The 21,532-nt window shown below is 38.6% G+C and overlaps 1 protein-coding gene across 8 annotated transcripts; it reads right to left on the reverse strand.

Moving 5' to 3' along the window:
* csnk1a1 (casein kinase 1, alpha 1) lies at window positions 1-20,565 on the reverse strand (the record flags this gene model as incomplete). Of its 8 annotated transcripts, none has more annotated exons than XM_079839864.1 (11): window positions 19,233-20,565; window positions 18,741-18,847; window positions 12,986-13,112; window positions 12,803-12,901; window positions 10,471-10,554; window positions 8,654-8,793; window positions 7,945-8,023; window positions 7,449-7,523; window positions 7,238-7,344; window positions 6,947-7,059; window positions 1-1,084 (listed from the first exon to the last, which is right to left on the reverse strand). In XM_079839864.1, the coding sequence occupies exons 1-11, from the start codon at window positions 19,353-19,355 to the stop codon at window positions 1,077-1,079; spliced, it is 1,062 nt and encodes a 353-aa protein (XP_079695990.1). In that variant the 5' UTR covers window positions 19,356-20,565. The 8 variants fall into 8 exon arrangements, with proteins under 8 accessions (XP_079695990.1, XP_079695988.1, XP_079695992.1 ...); XM_079839862.1 differs by having other exon boundaries at window positions 6,911-7,059; XM_079839866.1 differs by lacking the exon at window positions 10,471-10,554.
* Between the last annotated feature and the right edge of the window lie 967 nt (window positions 20,566-21,532).

The following is a 21,532-nucleotide window of genomic DNA, read 5'->3' on the forward strand; positions in this document are numbered from 1 at the left end:
TTTAAAAAAAAAAAAAAAAAAAGATATATGCATATAAAAATGGTAATGGGAAGGGTGGAGTGAGCACGTTTCTCTCATAAACAGAACATTGAGCCTATTTTAGCAATTAATCGTACGAACGGTTACTTTCTCAATCAATATGAACATTTACTGAAGAGAAAAAAAACCCAGATCATCGATGCATACAATTTTCATCTAAGCAATTAACATACAGGTTTAGTTCAGAGTGATGCCTAATTTGTAATGAATATGATTCAGTGGAGTTTATTCATTTATTTTTTTTAGACTTCAGAATACCAAGTACAATATAGTTAATGCAGCGCTCTAAAGAGAAACCTAGTAGTCACTAGAATGTTTTTTTTTAATCTTCACATTAGAAGCTCTCTAGCACATATCAGCAGGCAGAATCGTAATTACCTTTTTAGAAAAGAAAAACAAAACCCAATGTTTGCCTTTTTAATTATTTGGATACATTTGAAACAAAAAACAGATTTGATTCACTTTTCTTGAGGAAAGGAAGGGGGGAAAAAAAAATTGAAGGACAAAAAATTGTGTCTCGATGTCTCCGTTCTGACAGAAGAGTGTCTGGGTTCGTGCCACACTCTGGTGACGAGAGGACGATGAGAAGAGAAAGGGGGCCAAAACTGCTCTGATGGGCAACCAAGAATTCAGTAAGGACCCCAAACAGCTTTCCTGAAGGAGAAAACTCGGGAAAATATTGGCATGTGCACAATGTTATCCCCATTTTCGACAGTTTTCCATTTTCAAAGAAGGAGGGGGGGGTGGGGGGGCGAAAAGTCTTAAGGGACAGGACAATAGAAAAGGCTACAGCTTCCAACTCCAAGCCTGCTCTCTGTGTGGATATAGTATATACATACCAATATATAGATATATGCGGAGCATCTTATCTATATATACCGATTACATATATAGTATATGGAACAAAAGTTCTTTAACAGGAAAAAGGTTGCCCACAGTGCCTGGCAGGTTCTGGTGAATTTGATCCTAGATGCCGTGGTGTGATTGGAAGGCAAATCCTGCTACGACCGCTCTGCTTCATTACATTGTCTTAATGCTTAGAAACCTGCAAGACAGGGAGACAGATAGATATAGAGGAGAGGGTTAAAAGTTAGCGGCACAGAGCTGAATGGGGTTGAGCTATTGTAATCAATGCGGCCAAACCAGTCAAAGCATTATTCAATCCTGGAAGAGAGAAAGTGCAAAGTCATCAGACCCTCTCTGCAGTAAAGTCGAGACTTGCTGCAGAGCATCTCAAAAAAGCATTCATGTCAAAATCACAGGGGCTCAAAGGGGATAAACACTTTCATTACAACAGCCCAGACTTACTATTTACTCCACATTAGGGTCTGAAGGACTGCGTACTGAGGGTGCTTTCGGGGCAGTTGGGACTTTCACTAATAATGACATGGCTGTGTTACTCGTTCATATGCTACTATAGCAGACTGACTCCTTAACAACTTCAGCTGCTGCACGATCAGCCACTCCACAGTTAAATAAAACCAGCTCGGAGCAAAGCAGCTGTCCTTTCAAGAATCCTTTATGTCAAGAGCTAAATGTAAAGAGGGGGCATGACAAGATTCCCAAAAACATGCTAGAAGCCTTCAAGTTATGTTGTTTATATGACACTGTGGTGTTTTAATATGAATTTGCACATGGTTCGTCTTAAAGCAGAAGTCAACACCATTGCGCAGTATTTTCTCCTTAAAACTGCAGTGTGAGAAAAAAATTAAAACGGTTTGAAATCGCTGGTGTTTCTTACATCACCAATTACCTTCATTTGACGAATCACAAAAGCACGGGTGGCCAGATTATCCCAGTATATTTTTTTCGGTTGATATGAAAAATAATCGGGTACATTTAGCAATATGTGTATTATGAATATGATGTATGTAACAATGTTATGAACTATACGCCTTTCTCCACTGACTTTCTAAGTTGTTCAAAGGGTTTCTAAGGATATTTTTTAGAAGGCAACTGTCTGACGCCAAGATGGCGAACGGGAACATGCTTTGTAACATTAGCAACACATTAGCTGGTGGACAACGAAGTCAAACCAAAGGCTAAATTATATTAAATTACCATCATGTGTTCGACGCTGTAGTGTGATACATAAAACGCATTGCCATTCTGATACATCAACTTGTATGATGAGCCTGTATGATTGAGAGGCGGGGCTCATTTGTATATTTATGGATCCGTATATACCTAAAGCAAGGGTGTAGTGTTACATTAAAGCTATTTTAAAAGGCATGATTGTTTTATTTATTTTTTTACAGGAGAATTTTTTTAAATGTCATTTTAGTAATCAAAGATGATTTGTAAGGGATCAAATGTTTTGACTACACAGGGTAGTTAAAAAGCAGTACAAAAAAAGGGATACTAAAATCACATTAAAAAGCACCCACAGGAATCCATTTTATAATGAATACGATACTGAGGTGTTAAAGAACAAAAGACTAAGAGAAAAATCACTCACTGATCTAAACTGAATAACCTTTGTAACTTTAAAAAGTTAATTTTGTGTCTAATCGTATATCAGTTCTTATACATTTGGAACCGGCTCTAAAATGGCTCTTGATACCCAACCCTACATCGGAGCCCTTTGATTTCCTGTGTGCATGTAATATTTAACTGTCCATAACACATTGTAATATTTACATATATTTTGAGAAATGTCTCGGTTTATGTATAATAGAAGTCAGTCAGTCATACAGGTTTGGAACTACATAAAAGGTGAGTAAGTTTTTCAATTTAGGGTGACCTATCCCTTTAAGTTAATGTGAATTAAACTGCCTGAGAATTAGGGATGGGCAACAGTGGTCGAGTACTAGAACGTGACAGCGATCATCGATCATGAGAACGATGATCGCCCTGACTTTAAAAACATTTGTCTCTTTATTGGTTATTGCGTCGTTTTGCGCAGTACCGGAGGTCTGATTGGTTAGCGTTATACAGCACCTCAGACCGCGGCGAAATAAAGTGAAACTGAGGCGTGCACAGCAGTGACGTCTGGAATCACTGTGATCATTAAATGTTTAGTGCAAGATGGAAATAGAATGCTGTAAATGATCTGTGCTTAGTTCCCCGTGTATCAGCTGATCCATAGAGAAACTAGCGAGAACACTCAGACTAGCGCGTGAAGTTCATGTGCGCATTCGCGTCCTTTTCTGCAGATGCACGTTGTGAGATTACTTTTATGTTGTCTATCTGATTAATCTAATATAAGAAGCGTTTGGTTGAGCTTAATAAGCTAGCAAAGCGCTGCCGTTAATACTGGCTGTTGTTCATTCTCTTCAGTTTCAGCTCAAACGCATATTTCATGCTCGACATGATGGTTTAGAGACAGTCATATTCTTTTTAGATAGGCTATTTCTTTCTCAGAATCATTGATATTAGTAATGCAGCAGTGCTATACTGTTCTCATATTTTTTAACAGTAGGCTAGACCTAGTTTATTTAAAGTTGTTTGTCGTTATGAGTTTGAAAACGCGCAGTGATGTCTGTAAATGCTTCAATCATGAATAATAAAATTAAGTGCATGATGTGCAGAGTCAATCTGTCAAAGCATTATAATGAGAACACAATTTTAATAAAACGTGGTTTCTGTGTGCTTTCGTTGTCCGTGTATCAGCGTTGTTAAGGGAAGAGCGCATTCAAAATGTTCCGTTTCAAACCATAGCCTGTAAAATCTAGCCCGCTGAAGTTCACGTGCGCATTCACGTCCTTTTGTGTTGATTTATGTCGTAATAGGTTCATAATAATCTTCATATTAATATTGACATAGGGTGCGTTTGGTTGAGTTTATTAACCAGCTAACAAGCTCAAAGCTAGCAAGTTTCAGCTCAGAGGCAATGCTCGATATTACTGACTTGGTTATTTGAGACGGTCATTTTATAAAAGATGTTTCTTTTTCAAAGACATTTATGCATCATAATCTAGCAGTTATTTTTTGTTTTATATGTTCATGTTTTCATATACCTGTTTTCATGTCACGTTTGTATTTGTCAACAACCATTTTCATAACAGTATTTTCATTATCTCAATGACGGACATGCCCCGCCCCCGAGTACTCGTTTTTGAGACCTATCGATGATCGAAATGAGAAATTGACAAAAATGCCCATCCCTACTGAGAATAATAACATTGGTACAGTTTTAATTTGAAAAGTGAGATTGCTAACCTCACAAGGAGTTTCAAATTATGTACATACACAAAAAAAACGCTGAAATGTTTTCAGCGCAGCACTCTCAACTGTGGTCTGCTTCTAAAAATCAATGTGCTTTTGCCCCAGGCAAACAGAGCACAAAATCAAACAGGATAATATGGACGGAGTCAAATCTAAGGAGTCATTTTTACACTACAGCTGAAACATTACTCTAGTGAAAAATAAATAAAATTGATCATGCTTAGAAAATATATACTAGTTTCCTCTTTAAAAAGAAAAAAGATAATAAGATTCAAAAGCGGTCATCGCCCATTTAGGTCACTGCTTGTGTCATTTAGAACTAACCCACAATCCAAAAATGATCCAAACCAGTTGCCAAGTAACCTGGCTGTTGGGTTCGAGCTGCTACAACTTGAAGAGTATGGTTACATTTAGCTACCACAGCCTTGACATTTCTATGGACACTAATGGAACATTGACAAGGGGAATTGAAAAGAAAATTAAATGCTTGACAAGTTTGCATTCATCGACAGTGAGGAAGTATGCTGACGAAGCGCTCTCAGGACAAATCGCACAATAACACAGCAGCGCAAAGTCCGGGTCTCCGTTGTTGCAGAACTAACAAAGTTGTGCCGGTAACCAAGAAACCAACAATCCCCTGCAAATAAAGTTCTTTCAAGCTCAAACTCTCCTGAGCATTACCACTTAAATTCTTGGCTGTGGCTATTCAGTGAAGGGATCTTAAAGGGACAGTACTCCATTTCTGAGACTTTAAGCTGTGTAAATCTTTGAATGGATAGTTATCGCAATCCAAATGTTACAATCATATTTCGAAGCAGGGTACATTACACATCCTGGCTTTTTAAGGGGGATGGTGTTCAATCAAACTAAAACAGTATGCACAAAGGATTAGGCCAATACCACCTCATCAGCAAATGCTATTCTTAGACCAGCCACTTTTAACAGCAGTTGTTCTCCTCAATTCAGGACAAACCTTGAGTGTAAAACAGACTTCCTGCTTTTCACTGTGCATTTATGAACAAATACCACAACGTGAACCATGGGACTGAAAAGAAAGAAAAAAAATTAAAAAGCTACGTATATCATCTGCGGAAATAGATCACAAAGCTGCTATATTAAATCCAACGTCCTCTGTGGCCATTAAGACCTGAAGAAAAAAATATACATATTATACACAGTAGTTTAATCAGGTCAGCAGATGTGACAATAAGTAAGATATATCTGCCACCATATAGTTTCAACCGATATGTGTTCATCATTATCAGACTTATAAGAACATTTGGCAAATCTATTAAAACCGATAAATAAAGATTTTTTCCTTCAGCTGAGACCCTTCAGATGTGCACCGTTTGCCATGATGGTTTTGAATTGCTTTAAATATGATTGGAATTAATTAGAAAAGGAAAATACAGTTAAGTGCAACGTGCAGAACAAGTCTGCCATATAGGCTACATAAAATTATGACAACCTATATTTTTTTTCAAAATCTTATATTATGTATTATGATGAATTATGTTGAAGCACGTTTAATGTTTTTGTAATGAGGCTCTCAAATTATAAAAATTTGCATTTAGATTTATTGGCCAGTTATTGGATTTCAAATTTAAAGAATTATCGCATCGGCCAAAATTTTAATATCAACACATCCCTAAAATTTAGGACTATATGCCATTTCAAGGTAGAATTACATAGATGTTTAAAACCACTGAGATGTACTATTAACAGTTTATAAATTAACAGACACCCTAATGCACTATGCAGCCCAAAACCGAATACTGCTGTAGTCCGACTTTAACAGGGCACTAAAGGACACCGCAATGGAAGAGGAGTGAAAGCAGCTTTTCCACTTAACTGTGCCCTTCTAAGTGTCAAGCCTACTCTGCATTAGATGCACAACCGATTTAGACTACATTAAAGCCTACACCATCTGACCAGGACTACTTATTAATGTAGAGCGAAACACACTATATATGCTCATTAACATCCCTCATCAACAGTTCTGCCTTAGAAAATGTCAAAAGCTGCCTAAGGAAACAAAAACAAAAAACACACTCGACTCCAGGTCCATATGCCTAGATAAGGCATGTATTTTGCTGGAAAGTAGATCCACAACTAGAATCACAAAAACATCACTGTCAATTAATCACATGGATATAACAGCACACCATTACAGTTCCCTTAACACCAAACATATAGAACAGAAAGTCAATTAAGAGATGTGGAAATTACATGGTCTTGGTTAGTCTGTGGTTAGAAATCACTCCCACATATCCATGTTTATACTGAAGAGACCATTACCAATCAAGACTAACAAGTGTTAGATCCAGGAATAATGATTGGGAGAAATGTGTCAAATAGAGCATCCCATTTGGAAAGGGGTTAATTCAAGGGATGGTTATCTGACATTCACAGAAAAGATTATGAAGCCAACCCTTCGTCCCAGAGAAGAATAGACATTTTTTGGTACAAAGTTAGTAGTCAAATTTCCCAAGGACGTCTTTGCTTTTGCAAAACATACCAATTGAATTTTTTTTTCCTCTTGAGTGGGGTGCATCCTTGAACTAACACCATTTCTTTGCATTTCATGTTTCATGAATCTTTTGGGGAGCGAATGTTCCAAATCCACTTTTTTTTTTACACAAATGTAAGCAATTGGTGTCTCTGTTTTTGCACTGAAAACGTCGCTTGGCTGTTTGCTACTAACCTTTCATGTTACTCTTGGGTTTGTCAGTTTGCTTGCCTGTGGGGGTTTGTGCCTGTTGCCCCTGTCCCCCTGAGGAGGCCGCTTGCTGTGCTGCTTTCTGCTTCAGCATGGTCCAGTCAAATGTGTAGTCATACTGGTGGTTCAGAGTCCTGGAAAAAATCAAGCAGGAGTGAGAACACCCATACAAACCAACTTCCTTTGTTGCAAAATTGTGACCTCAGCCTCTACTGGCAACAAAGATGTTGAAAACAAGTTGTGACTAGGCTGCGTCTTGGTGTTTCTGGCCCAGTTAGAAGTGTTGAGGTAAAATAGGAAATTGTAAGGCACCTGAAAAGAATGCGGAAAAGCTGACGCAGGTACATGTAGTCAGGTGCCTCTTCAAACCGCAACCCACGACAGTAGTTCAGGTACATGGCAAACTCTGCTGGGAAACCCTGGAGAAAGAGCCAAACTCGTGTTACAAACGCACATGCCGCAAGCAAAGTATGAGACTAGACCTTTGAAAAGCCTTGCTGTGTGGATGTAGAATTTCACATACCTTACACAACACCTCGACAGGGGTCGACATCTTTTTCTCACTAATCTTCTCATACTTCTGTTTCTTTGTGGCAGCCTATGGGCAAAAAATTAGAACGTTGCACGCTATGATCTGGTATTGACTGTTCATCAGTGCGCAATCCCACAGTGCTGGAGGCCATAAATAACCCAGCTGAAAGATTTACAGCACTTTTTTAGGCACCACCTGTTGGCCCGTTTCATACTGCCTAGCAATTTATAGTTCATTCTTTTAAGGCTTTTCTATTGCACAGTAAAAAAGATGCAATAGTATTCATTCACATTAAGGATTATTCACCTGCTCCAATTATAGACAGCATTTCTAAACGTCAATATTTAACATGTCCTTTTTCAAACCATGCACAGCAGAAAAGTCACTGGCATGCTTATCAAAAAGTAATCCATTTAAAAGGCATGCTGTGTGATCCAATCTAAAATCCAGCCATTATTAATGAAAACTTGCATTCTGTCCTGCTTACCTTCAGTCCCTGCCATGGCAGGCTGGTTCTGTTGAAGTACATCAGCACGTATCCTAGTGACTCCATGTCATCTCGGCGACTGTTAAGCCGAAATAAGATTAAGTCAAGCCAAAGAGCTTTTAAGCATGTCTGAGGGCAGATCATTTAAAAAAAAAAAAAGAAGCAAACCTTAATGTTTAAAATGCAAAGGAGTAATTGCGATTGAGTAAAGCAAGCCTAAATTAACTTGCTGACCACTGACATACCAATCCTCCAGTAAAGGGCAAGCAAGCAGGGCCTATCAATCACTTAAGATCTCAATGCCTATCACAAATTAAAGTTGCTGCCAGTTATTGCAAAAGACTTCAGTTAAGGTCTCAGGTAAGCTTTTGTTTATTTAGATTGCATGACAGTTATCTGAATACTATTGTTAGACCCACCTGAGAAATTTCATGCGTCTCTATTATATCATATTTATTTGAGCTATTGTTTGCAATGTTGATTTGTTCTTATTTATTCCTGCCCATTTACTTTTTTTGTCAATTTAGCTTAACGATTCAAATAAAGCCTCCCTGTTCTGTGTAAGCTATTGCAACAAAATTACAATAAATTACCTGTTTGGTGGTATACATGGCAGCTTTCCCGTATCGAAGTTGGAAAATCCAGTATCACGACAACACTAATTGACAAATGAAGGACATATAAAGGATGTTTAGGCAGGAGCGCTCACCTCTGCTCGATGCCCAAGTGTGCGTTGATGCTGGCATAGCGAGCTGTGCCTGTGAGATTTTTGTCTTCTCTGTAGGGTATGTGCTGTCGTGTCCTGTTGTCTCGGTATTTCTTGGCCAGACCAAAGTCGATGAGGAACAACTATATAAATAAAGTAAAAACAAGAACAAAAGAATGACATTTAATTTTTAGAACTGACTGTAAACAAGGAAAACCAGTGATTCCGCAAAATCATTGAATTTTCTTCCAACTTCCTTCTGTGTGCTGTCTGACCTATTACCTGTACCTCAGAACAAAAACATGACATGATCCAGTGGCTGTAGTTAACGAAGCAATGGGGTCAGAGTCTATAACGCAAATGCAGCTTACTCTGAAAGGAAACACACCCTTTATCCAAGCAACAAAGTAAGAGTCAGCTCTAAGAGCCTGTCATTGACTGAAATATTCTCATTAGTAGAAAGCCAGTCAGACCCAGTGTCCCACACACACCTACAGGCCGCAGTCCCAGCAAGAGCGCCTCACCCAACCAGTTTTTCACTGAGGTAGCAGCCATACTGTAACATATGCACTCAGCTGTGACAGTTTGCTTGGCTCAACTAGGGATTTGAAACCCATTTCCTCTTGTCAAGACAATTAGTTACGCCAACCATGCAATTGCACTTAGACCTTTCTATTATAGGTCAAGACAGGAGAAAAGAGATACACAACCAAGGCTTACTAGAAATCAAAAATTACATTATAATTTAAATCTTGTTCAACAACTTCCTTTTTTAAAGTGTAAAAACACCACAACAGTGTAAGCAAGGACACCTGAAAGGGCTCCCCAGCGATGGAAAACAATTTAGACTGAAAAAAAAAAAAAGTATCAAGAACCCATGATGATTAACAACAACGAGGAAGCATCAGTGTTTATTTTAGCCAAAATTATTTAACCATTTTCAAATTATGTAAGATCCCTTCTCCTCTGAAATAGTCCAGAGTACAAGTACTTGCCTATCAATGTGAATACCCACACAAATATTTAATATTTTGCCATTTTAACTGCCTGTCAGTGCTCTGTAGATGCCTAGAAATAGCTGTGATCTTTAACTTTAGGCTCTGAGAAGCAATGTTATATTCGTCAGCACATCTCAGGACAAGAAAACATGCAACAATTTAAAAAGAAAGCATTAAAATGTCAACCCTGTCAATATCAGGCTACAGTTTTCACGTGGATTTGTGCGCAAATGGTTGCAAGCTAGGCAACATTCTGACAGCACAGTCCAATGTTAGATGGCTGGATCAGGAAAACAAGCCTCAATGTCACAAAGCACTGCTAATAAACTGAAAGATGTATTCTGCAACAAGAACAAGCACCCAATGCAGTGAAACTAGGCCAATCAAATGATTGTCATAAAGTCTTTGATTACAAATCACAATAAGAGCACCGGGCACGGTCTCTCTCCAACAACTTTAAAATGGAAAACCATAACTTCAACACCAAATACATCATTAGCACTTTAAATCAAGGATAAAGTAAAGTAAAATCATCATGTTATGACAGACAATTATTTTAGAAATGACTAGGGCTGAGACCAATCATACTTTTTTCTCTCAAAGTGACAAGTCCTTCACCTGCCAATACAGATATCCCTTCAGTCCAGATTAGGGGTTTAAGGCTCTAGTTCTGTTTAGCATGTGTGTCTGGTTTAATGCCAACAAACGTTAATGGTTATTGTTGAAAATCAAAATGGGATTAAAAAAAATTCCAAAAGGAAATAAATAAAATAAAAAATTAAAACAAATTTGGGCGATTAGGAGGTGGTTGTGGTTTCAGACCTGGTTTAATCCTGAGAAAGATGGATCCTGAGAAGAACTAACAGCCAAGCTTCTTTTCCTCTTCCCCACTGGAGATTCTAAACACTGAACAGACAATAGAGGGTGCAGTGCATCAAACAGTATTGCTGACAACCGCACACGGCCAGCGCAGACAGGCAACACCAAGGCTCAGAAAAAGAACGCGAGAAGGAGCAGAGGGAGGGGAAGAGAAAGCCTAAGGCAATCCTTCATCCACCAGCAAGCTTCCTATCTTAAACTCAGAGGAGGCTCTGCTAATGGCAGACGTCTTTCCATAAGCCCAGGCTCAGATACTAGCAATAGTTATTTTTATTTCAGACCATATAAATGCAGGGCCGGCTTGCCTCATCGGTTTCTTGAGCCGCAGAGGCAAACTGTACATGGCACCTCTGGCCGCCCAACCCAGTGTTCTTCGTGTAAATCTATACCAATTGTCCCCAAGCCTGATTCTCTTTTTTGACTTTGCCAAGGCTTTATCCATAAACATTCGGCAGCATTTAACGCTAGCTGTGCCATATAGTAATTAACAGCTAAGCCCACCTTAGCATGAACAAGACAAATGGCACAACTAGGGTTAAGAAGGGCAAACTCTAAAGGCCATTCACTACAATGGGCACTTGTTTTAAAATTAGGCATGAGAAGCTTTGAGAACAAATGCAACCAATCAAAACAGCCCCACCCCTTTAAACTCCTGTGAAGGATAAATATTGCATTTCATGTTTAACAGATCATTGGACCACCTACAGTAAGGAAGAGGCTAGAATACTTTGGCATGTGGAGAGGCCAAATCAAGTAGGGATCAAAAAAAAAAAAATGCGTGCAGTTTAAGAGGTGCATGACTTAACCTTCATGTTAAAGCAAAAAAAAAAACTTTTTTTAGTTTAGTTACAAAAGACAAGATGGGACAGCTTCAGTGGAAGTGACATTGGAGAGTTCAATAGAGCAGCCCAGGGTAAAGCAACAAAACAAGCCATTAGTTTACAATGGTGCCGAGCTGAGTATGGTTATCCGCAATGTGGCAGGAGAGTGGGGGAGTGTGTGAGGAGACTATTTTAAACTTGCTGCAAAGCATAGTTCTTTTATATGCTGGAATATTTGGATTCAGAACTTTAAGCAAATCTAGCAAAATTATCACTGCATGAAACATTAACAATTCTCTTGAACACTTCCATTTTTAGACTTACACTTAATGTTGAACTAATGTCACATGTCGGCCTGCACCATTCTTGGTCAAGACATGTCAACGTGCTTTACTTTTTCTCCAAGATAACAGTTTTATATTTGGAAAAAGTTTTACTGGGGGCTGGATCAACAGTGGCTATGATCGCATGAGTGATATAAGTAGAGAGCAGTGGATAATGCTAGCTGATAGGCCTTTTGATTCCTCACCAACTGACAGTGGGGGTTTGCAAAGCAATAGCTAAAATCAGATCTTCACGTCAGCTGAGTACACTGCACTTCTTAACTATGATTCATTTACCAGGGTGGATGTCGACAGCTACACATCCAAAAGCAGAGCGTGTGCATCCAGAGTTTTAGTGAAAAAGGTGACAATTTCATGTGTATGTATAAAAATAAAAGCTTGAGGGTGGCATTCACACAGACACACAATGGTAAACATTTATTCCAGACAGCACTGCCAAAAATGGTAATACAGGCTTCACTGAAGTACCAAAAGTACCAGAATTTGTAGTGGAAACTGATCTGAACTGTTAGACGACCATCAGAGCTGGAAGGTCATTGTTTTATTTTGCAGATGATGCTTTAACTTTGCCAAATGTTGCCTGTCTGCAAGGGCTCAAAAATTAAGAGTTTATCTGAAACAAAATACAAACCAGGCAACTTCTGTACATTTGAATAGAGAAAAATAAAACTGTGCAAAGCACTTCAAAGGCTCTCAGTCAGAGGGAGAAATAAATTTAAAACAAAACAAAACAACAACAACCACAAGTCACATATCATGCACAAGTTCCATTTGAGGAGTGAAAGACATACAATCCATGTCCACAGATGTCCACAGCCCAACCGTCAGGTGATTCTCAAACCATCAATAAGTTAAGCTGTAAACATTGTGTCTAAGGACTCACTGCGGTTTTATCTGATCCTGAAATTTCCCACCAAATATTCTTTGTACAACCCAGCCATCCCGAATCAGCAGAGCGACAAACCTAACCATCACAGGCTCTCAAGCCAGTGTTCATCCATGCGAATGTAACGGGAAACCTAAATGATCTGCAGTTTTATTTGCAGTCAATCCTCCATGTCACTTAAAACAGAATATCTTTCTCTAAATAAGAAAATGGTGAAAGTTTACCTTATTACAGTGACGGCCAATACCCATTAAAAAGTTGTCTGGCTTGATATCTCTGTGGATGAAATTTTTTGTGTGCACATATTCGATTCTGCTGATCATCTGTGAAAGCAAAACGACCAGGTTAAGATCATGCCACAAAACCATTCAATGTTTGTTATTATAAGCCAGGTAACCAGTCATTACCTGATCTGCAAGCATTAGGACAGTTTTCATTGTGAATCTGCGGGAACAGAAGTTAAAGAGATCCTCCAGACTTGGCCCCAGCAGGTCCATCACTAGGACATTATAGTCCTTTTCTTGGCCATACCACCTGAAAAACAGCATCACAAATCGATGAACACCAACAGATGACACTCAAGATTGCATGACAATTAAAAAAAAAAAAAAAAAAAGCAATCAAATTATGAAAAGCTGTGCTTCTCTCAAAAAGACCTAATCCTTTCAATCAATGCCATGTTGCATGACACTTTGCTCAAGTTTACAAGATAATATTTTAGCCAAAGGAAATTAAAACAGTTAAAATGGAACATAGCTGACTAAGTTATATCGAGACAATAAAGCATGAATCTTATCAGTTAAGGAAGTGCCAAAGTTATGCGGCACACCCTGTGGACAATGGCATCTAATATATCCAGCTTGGTGACATGACTGTGTAGTGTTCGCAGTAACAACTATATAACACGTTACACTAGTTAGCAATCCCTTTAGACACTTCTAGCATGGGTAAAAAAAAAAAAAAATAGAGTATTAGGGCAGTGCTTAAATTGTTAATGGCAAAATCTTGCACAGAATCAACCAAGTGCCTCTTAAAATATTAGTGAAGCTTTGACAACCAGGACTCAGATACACAGCTCAGCAGGTGGAGGTTCAAAAGAGTCGCACATTTAGTGAACACATTGCTACAGCAGTCGCCAAGCAACCATCATGCTAGAGAGTCTCATAAACAAAGAGGTATTGTGTAGACACAAGGAGCAGCAGTAGACTAGTGTCCATTTGACCATCTATGCCAGCAAACCAACATCTCCCATTTCACCATGACAATACAAAATGAACTTTGATCCGCAAACTGACCCCTAATCACTGAGATGCTTATCTAGGGGCCTGTTTACACCTGGTCACTTCATGCATTTTTACTGATCGGATAACGATCTGATTTGTTAAAACTGTTCCATTTACACATGGCCACATAAACGAGTCTCCACAAAACGATTATAAATCCACTCTTATGCAAATTTAATGGAGTTCGGGACAAAGAAAGCAACAGATATGAGCTGCATGTTATTTATTGTCAGCTAATTTCGAGATCAAAGGCTGCAATATGAGAGAAAGCAGCATCAGCACTGGTAAGACAATTTAAGATGATTGTGTTTTGAGCCTCTGCGACTTTCATTTGCAGCAGTTTGAACGTTGGCTTGCTGAAGAGATACTCAGCTATTCATCTGCGGCGATGCGTGTTGCAGTAGCGCCGTCATATCTGGCTATAACATGTCATATAGCCTATATCACGCTCACACATTTTTTGGGAGGAGTCAAATTTACATGCATTTACACTTGTCCAGTTTAATCTGGAATGCATCTTAGGCCATCTCCTGAAGTGACATGAGTGATCAGATTTAAATCACTTTCAAATGCGTTTGGGAGGGCATTTACACCTGATCCGTTCACAATCGGATAGCTATCCGATCATAGAAAATGCATGAAGTGACCGGGGGTCCATTCTTCATACGCCGCTAACTCAGTTAGCTGGATTTGATTGTTGACAATTTGGCATAATCTTGGATTGTTTGGTTCTTCGAAGCTCATCCTGGACTTGCTGTCATAGCAATAGGTTCGTACACTCTAAAAAATGCTGGGTTAAAAACAACCCAAGTTGGGTTGAAAATGGACTAACCCAATTGGTTTGTTTTAACCCAGTGAATGGGGGTTGTTTTAACCCATCGGTTGGGTAAAATATTTGCTTAAAACAACCCAATTGCTGGTTTAAAACAACTCAAACGCTGGGTTAGTCCATTTTCAACCCAACTTGGGTTGTTTTTAATCCAGCATTTTTTAGAGTGGAAGATCAAACCTGCACGGGAGCAGCTTATTTCATGTAAACAGGATTAGATTGCATCTTGAGGTGATACTAAAAATCTGTCCCAGCCACTGCTACTTTATTACAAGAGTTTCTTACTGAACCAGGGGCAATACTTTTAAATAATAATAATATAAAATGTATTTGGAAATAATATTATAATGTTGCTACTAATATAGACACAGCCTCTTGATATTAATTTGTGATGGAATAATTACTTTACAATTTTATTGGAGGTTTACACACGTACAGTTATTCTGAGCCCTGCATTCATTTGAGTGATGACGGATATTAAGGGAGTGGCTTGATGCAGCGCAGGAGAAGCAGATAACTTGATCTTGACCCTTAAGAAACTTTAATACTGTCACGTTACAAATCTGCTTCAAATTGAATACAATTAAATGAATTGCTAATTAGAACATTGGAATAAAAATGTAAAGGGTGGACAAATACTATAAATCGTGAATATAAATAATTGGGAATCATGTGAAAAAAAAACAAAAAAACATTTCATTTATCTATTATAACTTTTATGTTGTTTTGGTCGCTTGGCTGTTTCCTTATAAAGGTTCAGAAATTCATGTTTTTTGTTTTTTTTTGTCAAGTTTTGCCATGTCGCTTTATTAATTATATAATGTCATTATGTTGCCGTCTTGCCGCCAGCCAATCGCTGCACTGCCGATCGTGGTTTGGAATATCGAATCATCAGCCCTCTTCAGGGAACACAAGAAAGCGCAGTAATCTAAGATAATTTAACCCAGATATTTTAATCCAGATTAAAAGAACCAAATTACCTAGAGATGAGTTATCACAATTAAAAGATCTGGGATCTGTCAAATCATCTCAACGAGGTACGAAGAACAGACCCCAGGTGTAAACAGGCCCTAGGATGCAACTGCATTCATGCTAACTGTTCATATAAAACCAATGAATACTGTTTTCCTGAGATTCCATTTTAGGCTTTTTTTTCAGGATAATTTACAAATATGTATGCATTTTTACATACAAAAGAGAATACAAGAAGCAAAAACAAAAATAATGAAGATCGGGGAAGTTGTCCCACAAGTTAAGAAAGACAAATCCAGTAATGTATACTACAAACTCATGTTTAACAAGTATAGTTATTCACAGTGGTTACAGAAATTCATAGCAGGAGTAATCTCTTGCTTACGGAAACTACAGGCCTCTGTGGGACACTCATTTCCTCTTTTCAAAGCAAAACTAAGGGGAGACTTAACAAAACAGTGTAGTTCGCCCAAACATTTTAACTTCAAACACAACGCAGTTTATTAAATCACACAGAGGTGTTGGTATAAAAGTATGTGTTTAAATAAAGCGCAGAGACACTTTGTGATTGAGCTTTCATAAAAGACTTTGAAGAGCACACAAAGCTCTTTTCTTTCATTAGCAAAGGCAGTGAGTGGTTTTAGGGAGTGTGGGGGAGGGAGATCTTGTATGGCAGGTTTTCCAAGCTCTAGTAACCAGTGACTGAAACCAGTACTTTTACACATCCTTTCTGCTGGAAACTTTAATTCATTCATTCATTAAAAACTACTTCAAGCTAAAAAAGCACAAAAATAAAGATGAGAAACCTACAACTAGTATCTTCCTCATTCAATCCAGTAATTATAAGTAACACACAACCTGAAAGCAATAGAGTAAATAGAGGGGAGTATTATATGCTTTTAAGTTATAACTAATGGCTGCCTCTATAGTCTAGTCCTTACAGTGTGGCAAATCCATCCGACCATTACAGGGGTTACCTAACTCTTAACTGCACAGGGTTAACTAGCCAAGGTCTAAGAGTTCCGATTTCTAATCAGCCAAGCTGCTGTCAGCATGAGATGCCATAGAAATGGACACCTAAATGCAATCTGTAATGGCAGTTCATTGATGGCAAAGGCATGGCATTCGTATTTACTAATAATACCTTGGGAAACCTTCTGTCGGCTAGATTAGTTTACTAAATGATATATTCTGTTCTACAATGAAAAACTAATGACCAACAAAAACCATGGTTGGTGAAGCATTTATGAAAACTTTAGGAAAAGAAACCACAGTTAACGGCAAACAAGTTGGTATGAAGTTAAAGTGCAGTTACATTTACCATTGTTCAGTTAAAGTTCATGGCCAAAATCAAGTCATTTTAATAGGAAATAAAGGGTTAGTTCACCCAATAATAAATTCGGTCAAACCCGTAAGACTTTTGTTCAACTTCGGCACACAAATTAAGATATTTTTAACAAAATCTGAGCAATTTCTGTATTTTTTTTACGCTGAAAAAAGTTAATAAAGAGATCGTAAAACTGATCCATATAATTTAGCAGTTTAGTTCAAATTTGATGAGACACAATCACTTTATAAAATTAACAGATTGAATCTAAATTTCACATGTTCTGATTGTACGGGCTTGGAGCGACATGAGTGAGTAAACGACAGAATTTTCATTTTTGAGTGAACTAACCATTTAAGGAAATAAACACAAAGGAAAAATATTTTCCCACACAGAAATATTTATCATAAATAAATCAATATTATGTTTAAGGTCACACCTCACGTTTGTGCATGCAGGTAATGCCAGCCTTTCCCATCAACTACACCTGCAGCAAAGTTAATTTAACACATAATTACCAGAGTAATTTCAGCTTGTTAGAGCCAAGAGGGGAAGGTTCAGAAGATTAAAAACAAAAAACTTGAAAGCAGATTTAGACTTGTCTGTCTGGGTGCCAGCCAGGGTAATTAATACAAACATACCTGAAACATTACTTTTATTTTCAATTGTATACTTTGCATGAAAATGCCATGTAACAGGTCTCAACATCTACCTTGGGGTTTGGTAACCTTCTCACTGCAAACTACCATGTCACTATTAGATAAAAATTATTCACGTTTTTATGCCAAGTCATTTGATCTGAGTAGATTTATGAAAGATTAGGCCCTCAGCCTCTCAAATGTCCCAGGATAAGGGTTTAAACTAGTCAATATATATTATGACAATACCAAGAGATTATAAAAGGCCAGCATATCTGCACAAGGAAACAGCTAAGAAAATCATTACACCAACTCAACCAGCAAGAAACTTTTACCTGTAGGGGATTTCTGCACTCAGAATGTGAAACGTATGACGTCATTTACCTTCAACGATAACGTGCAAACCCGAAAACGTGCCAGAAGACGTGACAACCTCAACCCATTTTGTGTGAAACCAAAACAACCACTCTGCTTCATTCAAATATACATTTATAATCAGTTATTTAAAGCATCCAATCAAAGATTAGCTTTTTTATACAATTCGAAATGTGTTCTAAAACTAATATCAGCGCTCGTACGGCTCAGTCACCTTGAGAAGAGAGTAGCAGTCGCACTAGGCCCTGAAACTTGTTTTCCCTCATCCGCCATTTTCTGATCGAGAGGGAGGACATGTTGAACAAACACAACAAAAGAGCAGCGGCCATTTCCCACTCGCTCATTACTCATTACTCAGCAACGCACAAACACACACTTCGTGATCAAATATCATTCATTAAACTAGAATAGTATACATTATACAGAACACAATGTTTATAAAGACACATTTCGCCACAGTTTTCAAAGAAACGCTAGAGCCAATGACCGGGCTAGTTAGCATGTCGACGCTATCGAAGGTAAAAAACGATAAATAAAAGTATATAAACAGAACTGGATGATCTAATAAGACAAGTAACGTATTATGCGTCGAAGTATACTTTGTATTCAACCAGTTGCTTTCGATCTCATGCTAAGTTGGTCTTTCAACCAGATAAAACTAGTCCAGCTAACGGTTGCCCCTTTTAATTAAGTCTGATAATAATTTCACGAATAATAAGACATCTGTAAGTTACTCACCTGATGTGTGGGATCCCGACTCCTCCCTGGAGAATTTTGTACAACTTGCTTTCATATAGGAGTTGAGGGTGTCTGGCTTTCTGTGATTCCAATTTCACAGCTACCTCCTGAAAATATTCAAAATTAGGTTATATTATGTATCTTCTATAGTTATATTATTTGTCTATATATATATATAGGTTTGCAACGTACTGGAATTTGATTCATTATTTGAAAGCACATGATCAATTACTTGATCTGGGAAACCTTCCATTTCTATTAAAATCCGCAATGATACATTGTTGATTGACTTACCACAAATATTAAAACCTTTAAGTCATACAAATATCACAAATATTGTACTCTTTCAAGACTATACGAACTATATTTTACGGTGGACATGTGAAGTGTGTCCAGGTAATCAGATGTGATGAGCTGGACATATGTATAAACCCCTCAATCTTCTTATCCCAGTCATTCAGCACATGCATTCAACATCCATTTCATCTTTACCTCGCCATTTGTGATGTTGATTGCCAAATATATGTCACCGAAGGATCCGGATCCGATTTTACGAACGAGTTTGTATTTTCCACCGACTATAAACTCGGCTTTAGAGCCACTGCTGCTGGCCATGTCCTAAAATCCGAGAGTTACTCTGAAACTGTGTGAACGGGTGAGGTTTTCAGGCTGCTCCCTCTTCTTCAGTCCAGTAGAAACAATGCTAGCTCGCCTAAAACGGGTCTCGCTAGCTGTGTCCTTAACAACTCACAACGCCGAAAAGGAGATAATAACGGACATTGGTTTCAATAGGAGTTTTGTTGCCTCGACATTTGAGTAAAAAAACAAGACGATTTCCCCTGAGGTTGAGGCTGTTTTTCTCTTGAGCAATTCCCGAATAGCTGACTAGCAGCTTAGCCTGAAAGGACACGGAGGAGTCGATGTCCTCGACGCTCTCTTCAAATCACCTCGCTGTGAGGGGCGATTTTCCTTCTTAAAGAAGCGCTTTCCCGCTTATTCGAACGTACATCAAGACAACCGACGTTTTAATGTTGAAGAAATGATGTGAGTCGCTGCTTTCTCTTCAAAGCGCAACCCACTCACATCGCCATCTTGTCCGTCTCGGGATGAACAGATTCTGCTGATCTGAAGAGAGGAGCGAGACCGCGCTAAAGCGCGCCGCCGCGGGCAGGGGAGGGGTTCACGGCTTCACGCGTGATGTCAGCGAGGCTGCGGGAATGCGCGGTGAGAAACGCGAGGGCGCGCAGTGGAATTTAGGGATGTTTATTGTAAAGTCAGTGCCATACTTATGTTATTTTAAATTAAGGGAGCTGTTTTATATAATCAAGAATTGACACAGAATGTTATTAATGTTATGACATAGAAATTATAAAAAATGTGGCCTAATACCATAATATAAACGCACGACATAATATACATACATTATGTTCATTTAAGCATCTTATTAGAGGCATTTCTTGGGTAGGCCTACTTATTTTACATTTGTGTCGTTGGCATCATAAAAATAGTTCACTCATGTTCAATATTTACACGTCTCGCGATGACTGTGCACTAACGTCCGTTGATGACCTACGCTCCATGGTTCACTGATGCCACCTAGTGATGTTTAAAGAGATGTGCCACTAAGCCGGCATAGTTCACCAGAAAGTACACATAGGCCCTGTCCCAAATGGCACCCTAAACACTCGTGGTCTTTTTATACGAGTCCACACGGTCCGCACTTTCATGACGTTACGTCGCTTTGACTGTCGGGAAGAAGTCCGCTGCGGAACCCGCACCAGTGCTGGCTCGGCAGAAGTGCGCATCGAGGGCGCATATCGACCGCGAAGGGGGCGCTCGCGAGCACCCTTCTGAGACCTAAAATGACAAATGGGACACTACGGTCTCGTGGACTTAACGGACACGCGCACGCGGCAGCCATTGTAAGTCCACAAGACCGAAAGTGAAGTGTGCCATTTGGAACAGGGCCATTCTGCCTTCACAAAGGCAAAAGACTTTAACTCGCTAGAGTGTGGAAATGAGAAAAATGAATGATTTTTAGTTTGAATTTTAGCCAAATTAATTATAGGTAGGAAACTGGAAGTCTGTCTATAAGATTTTTTAGTAGGCTACTAATGAAAATGATCTACATAAAAAAAAATGAGCTCAAACTTGACTTTTAACCCCTATTTTGAAGTTACTGTATACTCTGCCTTTGTATTGTCTGCAAAAAGTGAGAAGTCAGACCAATGCAAATGGCTGTAACTTCCACATTATCAATATTTGGTTGCGGTTCACCATTTACAAAATCATTATAGTAACAACTGTATAAAATCTGGTGACCATGGCATTTCAAAAGCCATCTCAACCATCCTTAAACGCTATTAGTAAAAACAACCACTCAACTATTTGTTTTTATTCAGGTATCGTGTGTCAGTAGTGCTTCGGTGACAGGCTACACTGTAATATAAACGCAGCAAACTTTAATGGACAGTAAAACAACGGCAAAATACCGTAACTCCAGTCTGACACAGTAACTTAACAACGGCTAAACAATAGCAGAGTATCCTAACTCAATTTGAGCATTCTAAAACAAAGGCAAAGAACAGTAACTGGTGTTACGGTGTTCTGCCTTGGTTTCTTCTGGGCTTTTGGAAGTTACTGTTAAAGGGATAGTTCACCCAAAAATGAAAATTCTGTCATCATTTACTCACCCTCAAGGTGTTCCAAACCTGTATGAGTTTCTTTGTTCTGCTGAACACAAAAGAAGATATTTTGAAGAATGTTTGTAACCAAGCCGATAGAGCAACCAT

The sequence above is a fragment of the Gobio gobio genome (assembly GCF_949357685.1).
Source record: "Gobio gobio genome assembly, chromosome: 16".
Lineage (NCBI taxonomy): Eukaryota > Metazoa > Chordata > Actinopteri > Cypriniformes > Gobionidae > Gobio > Gobio gobio.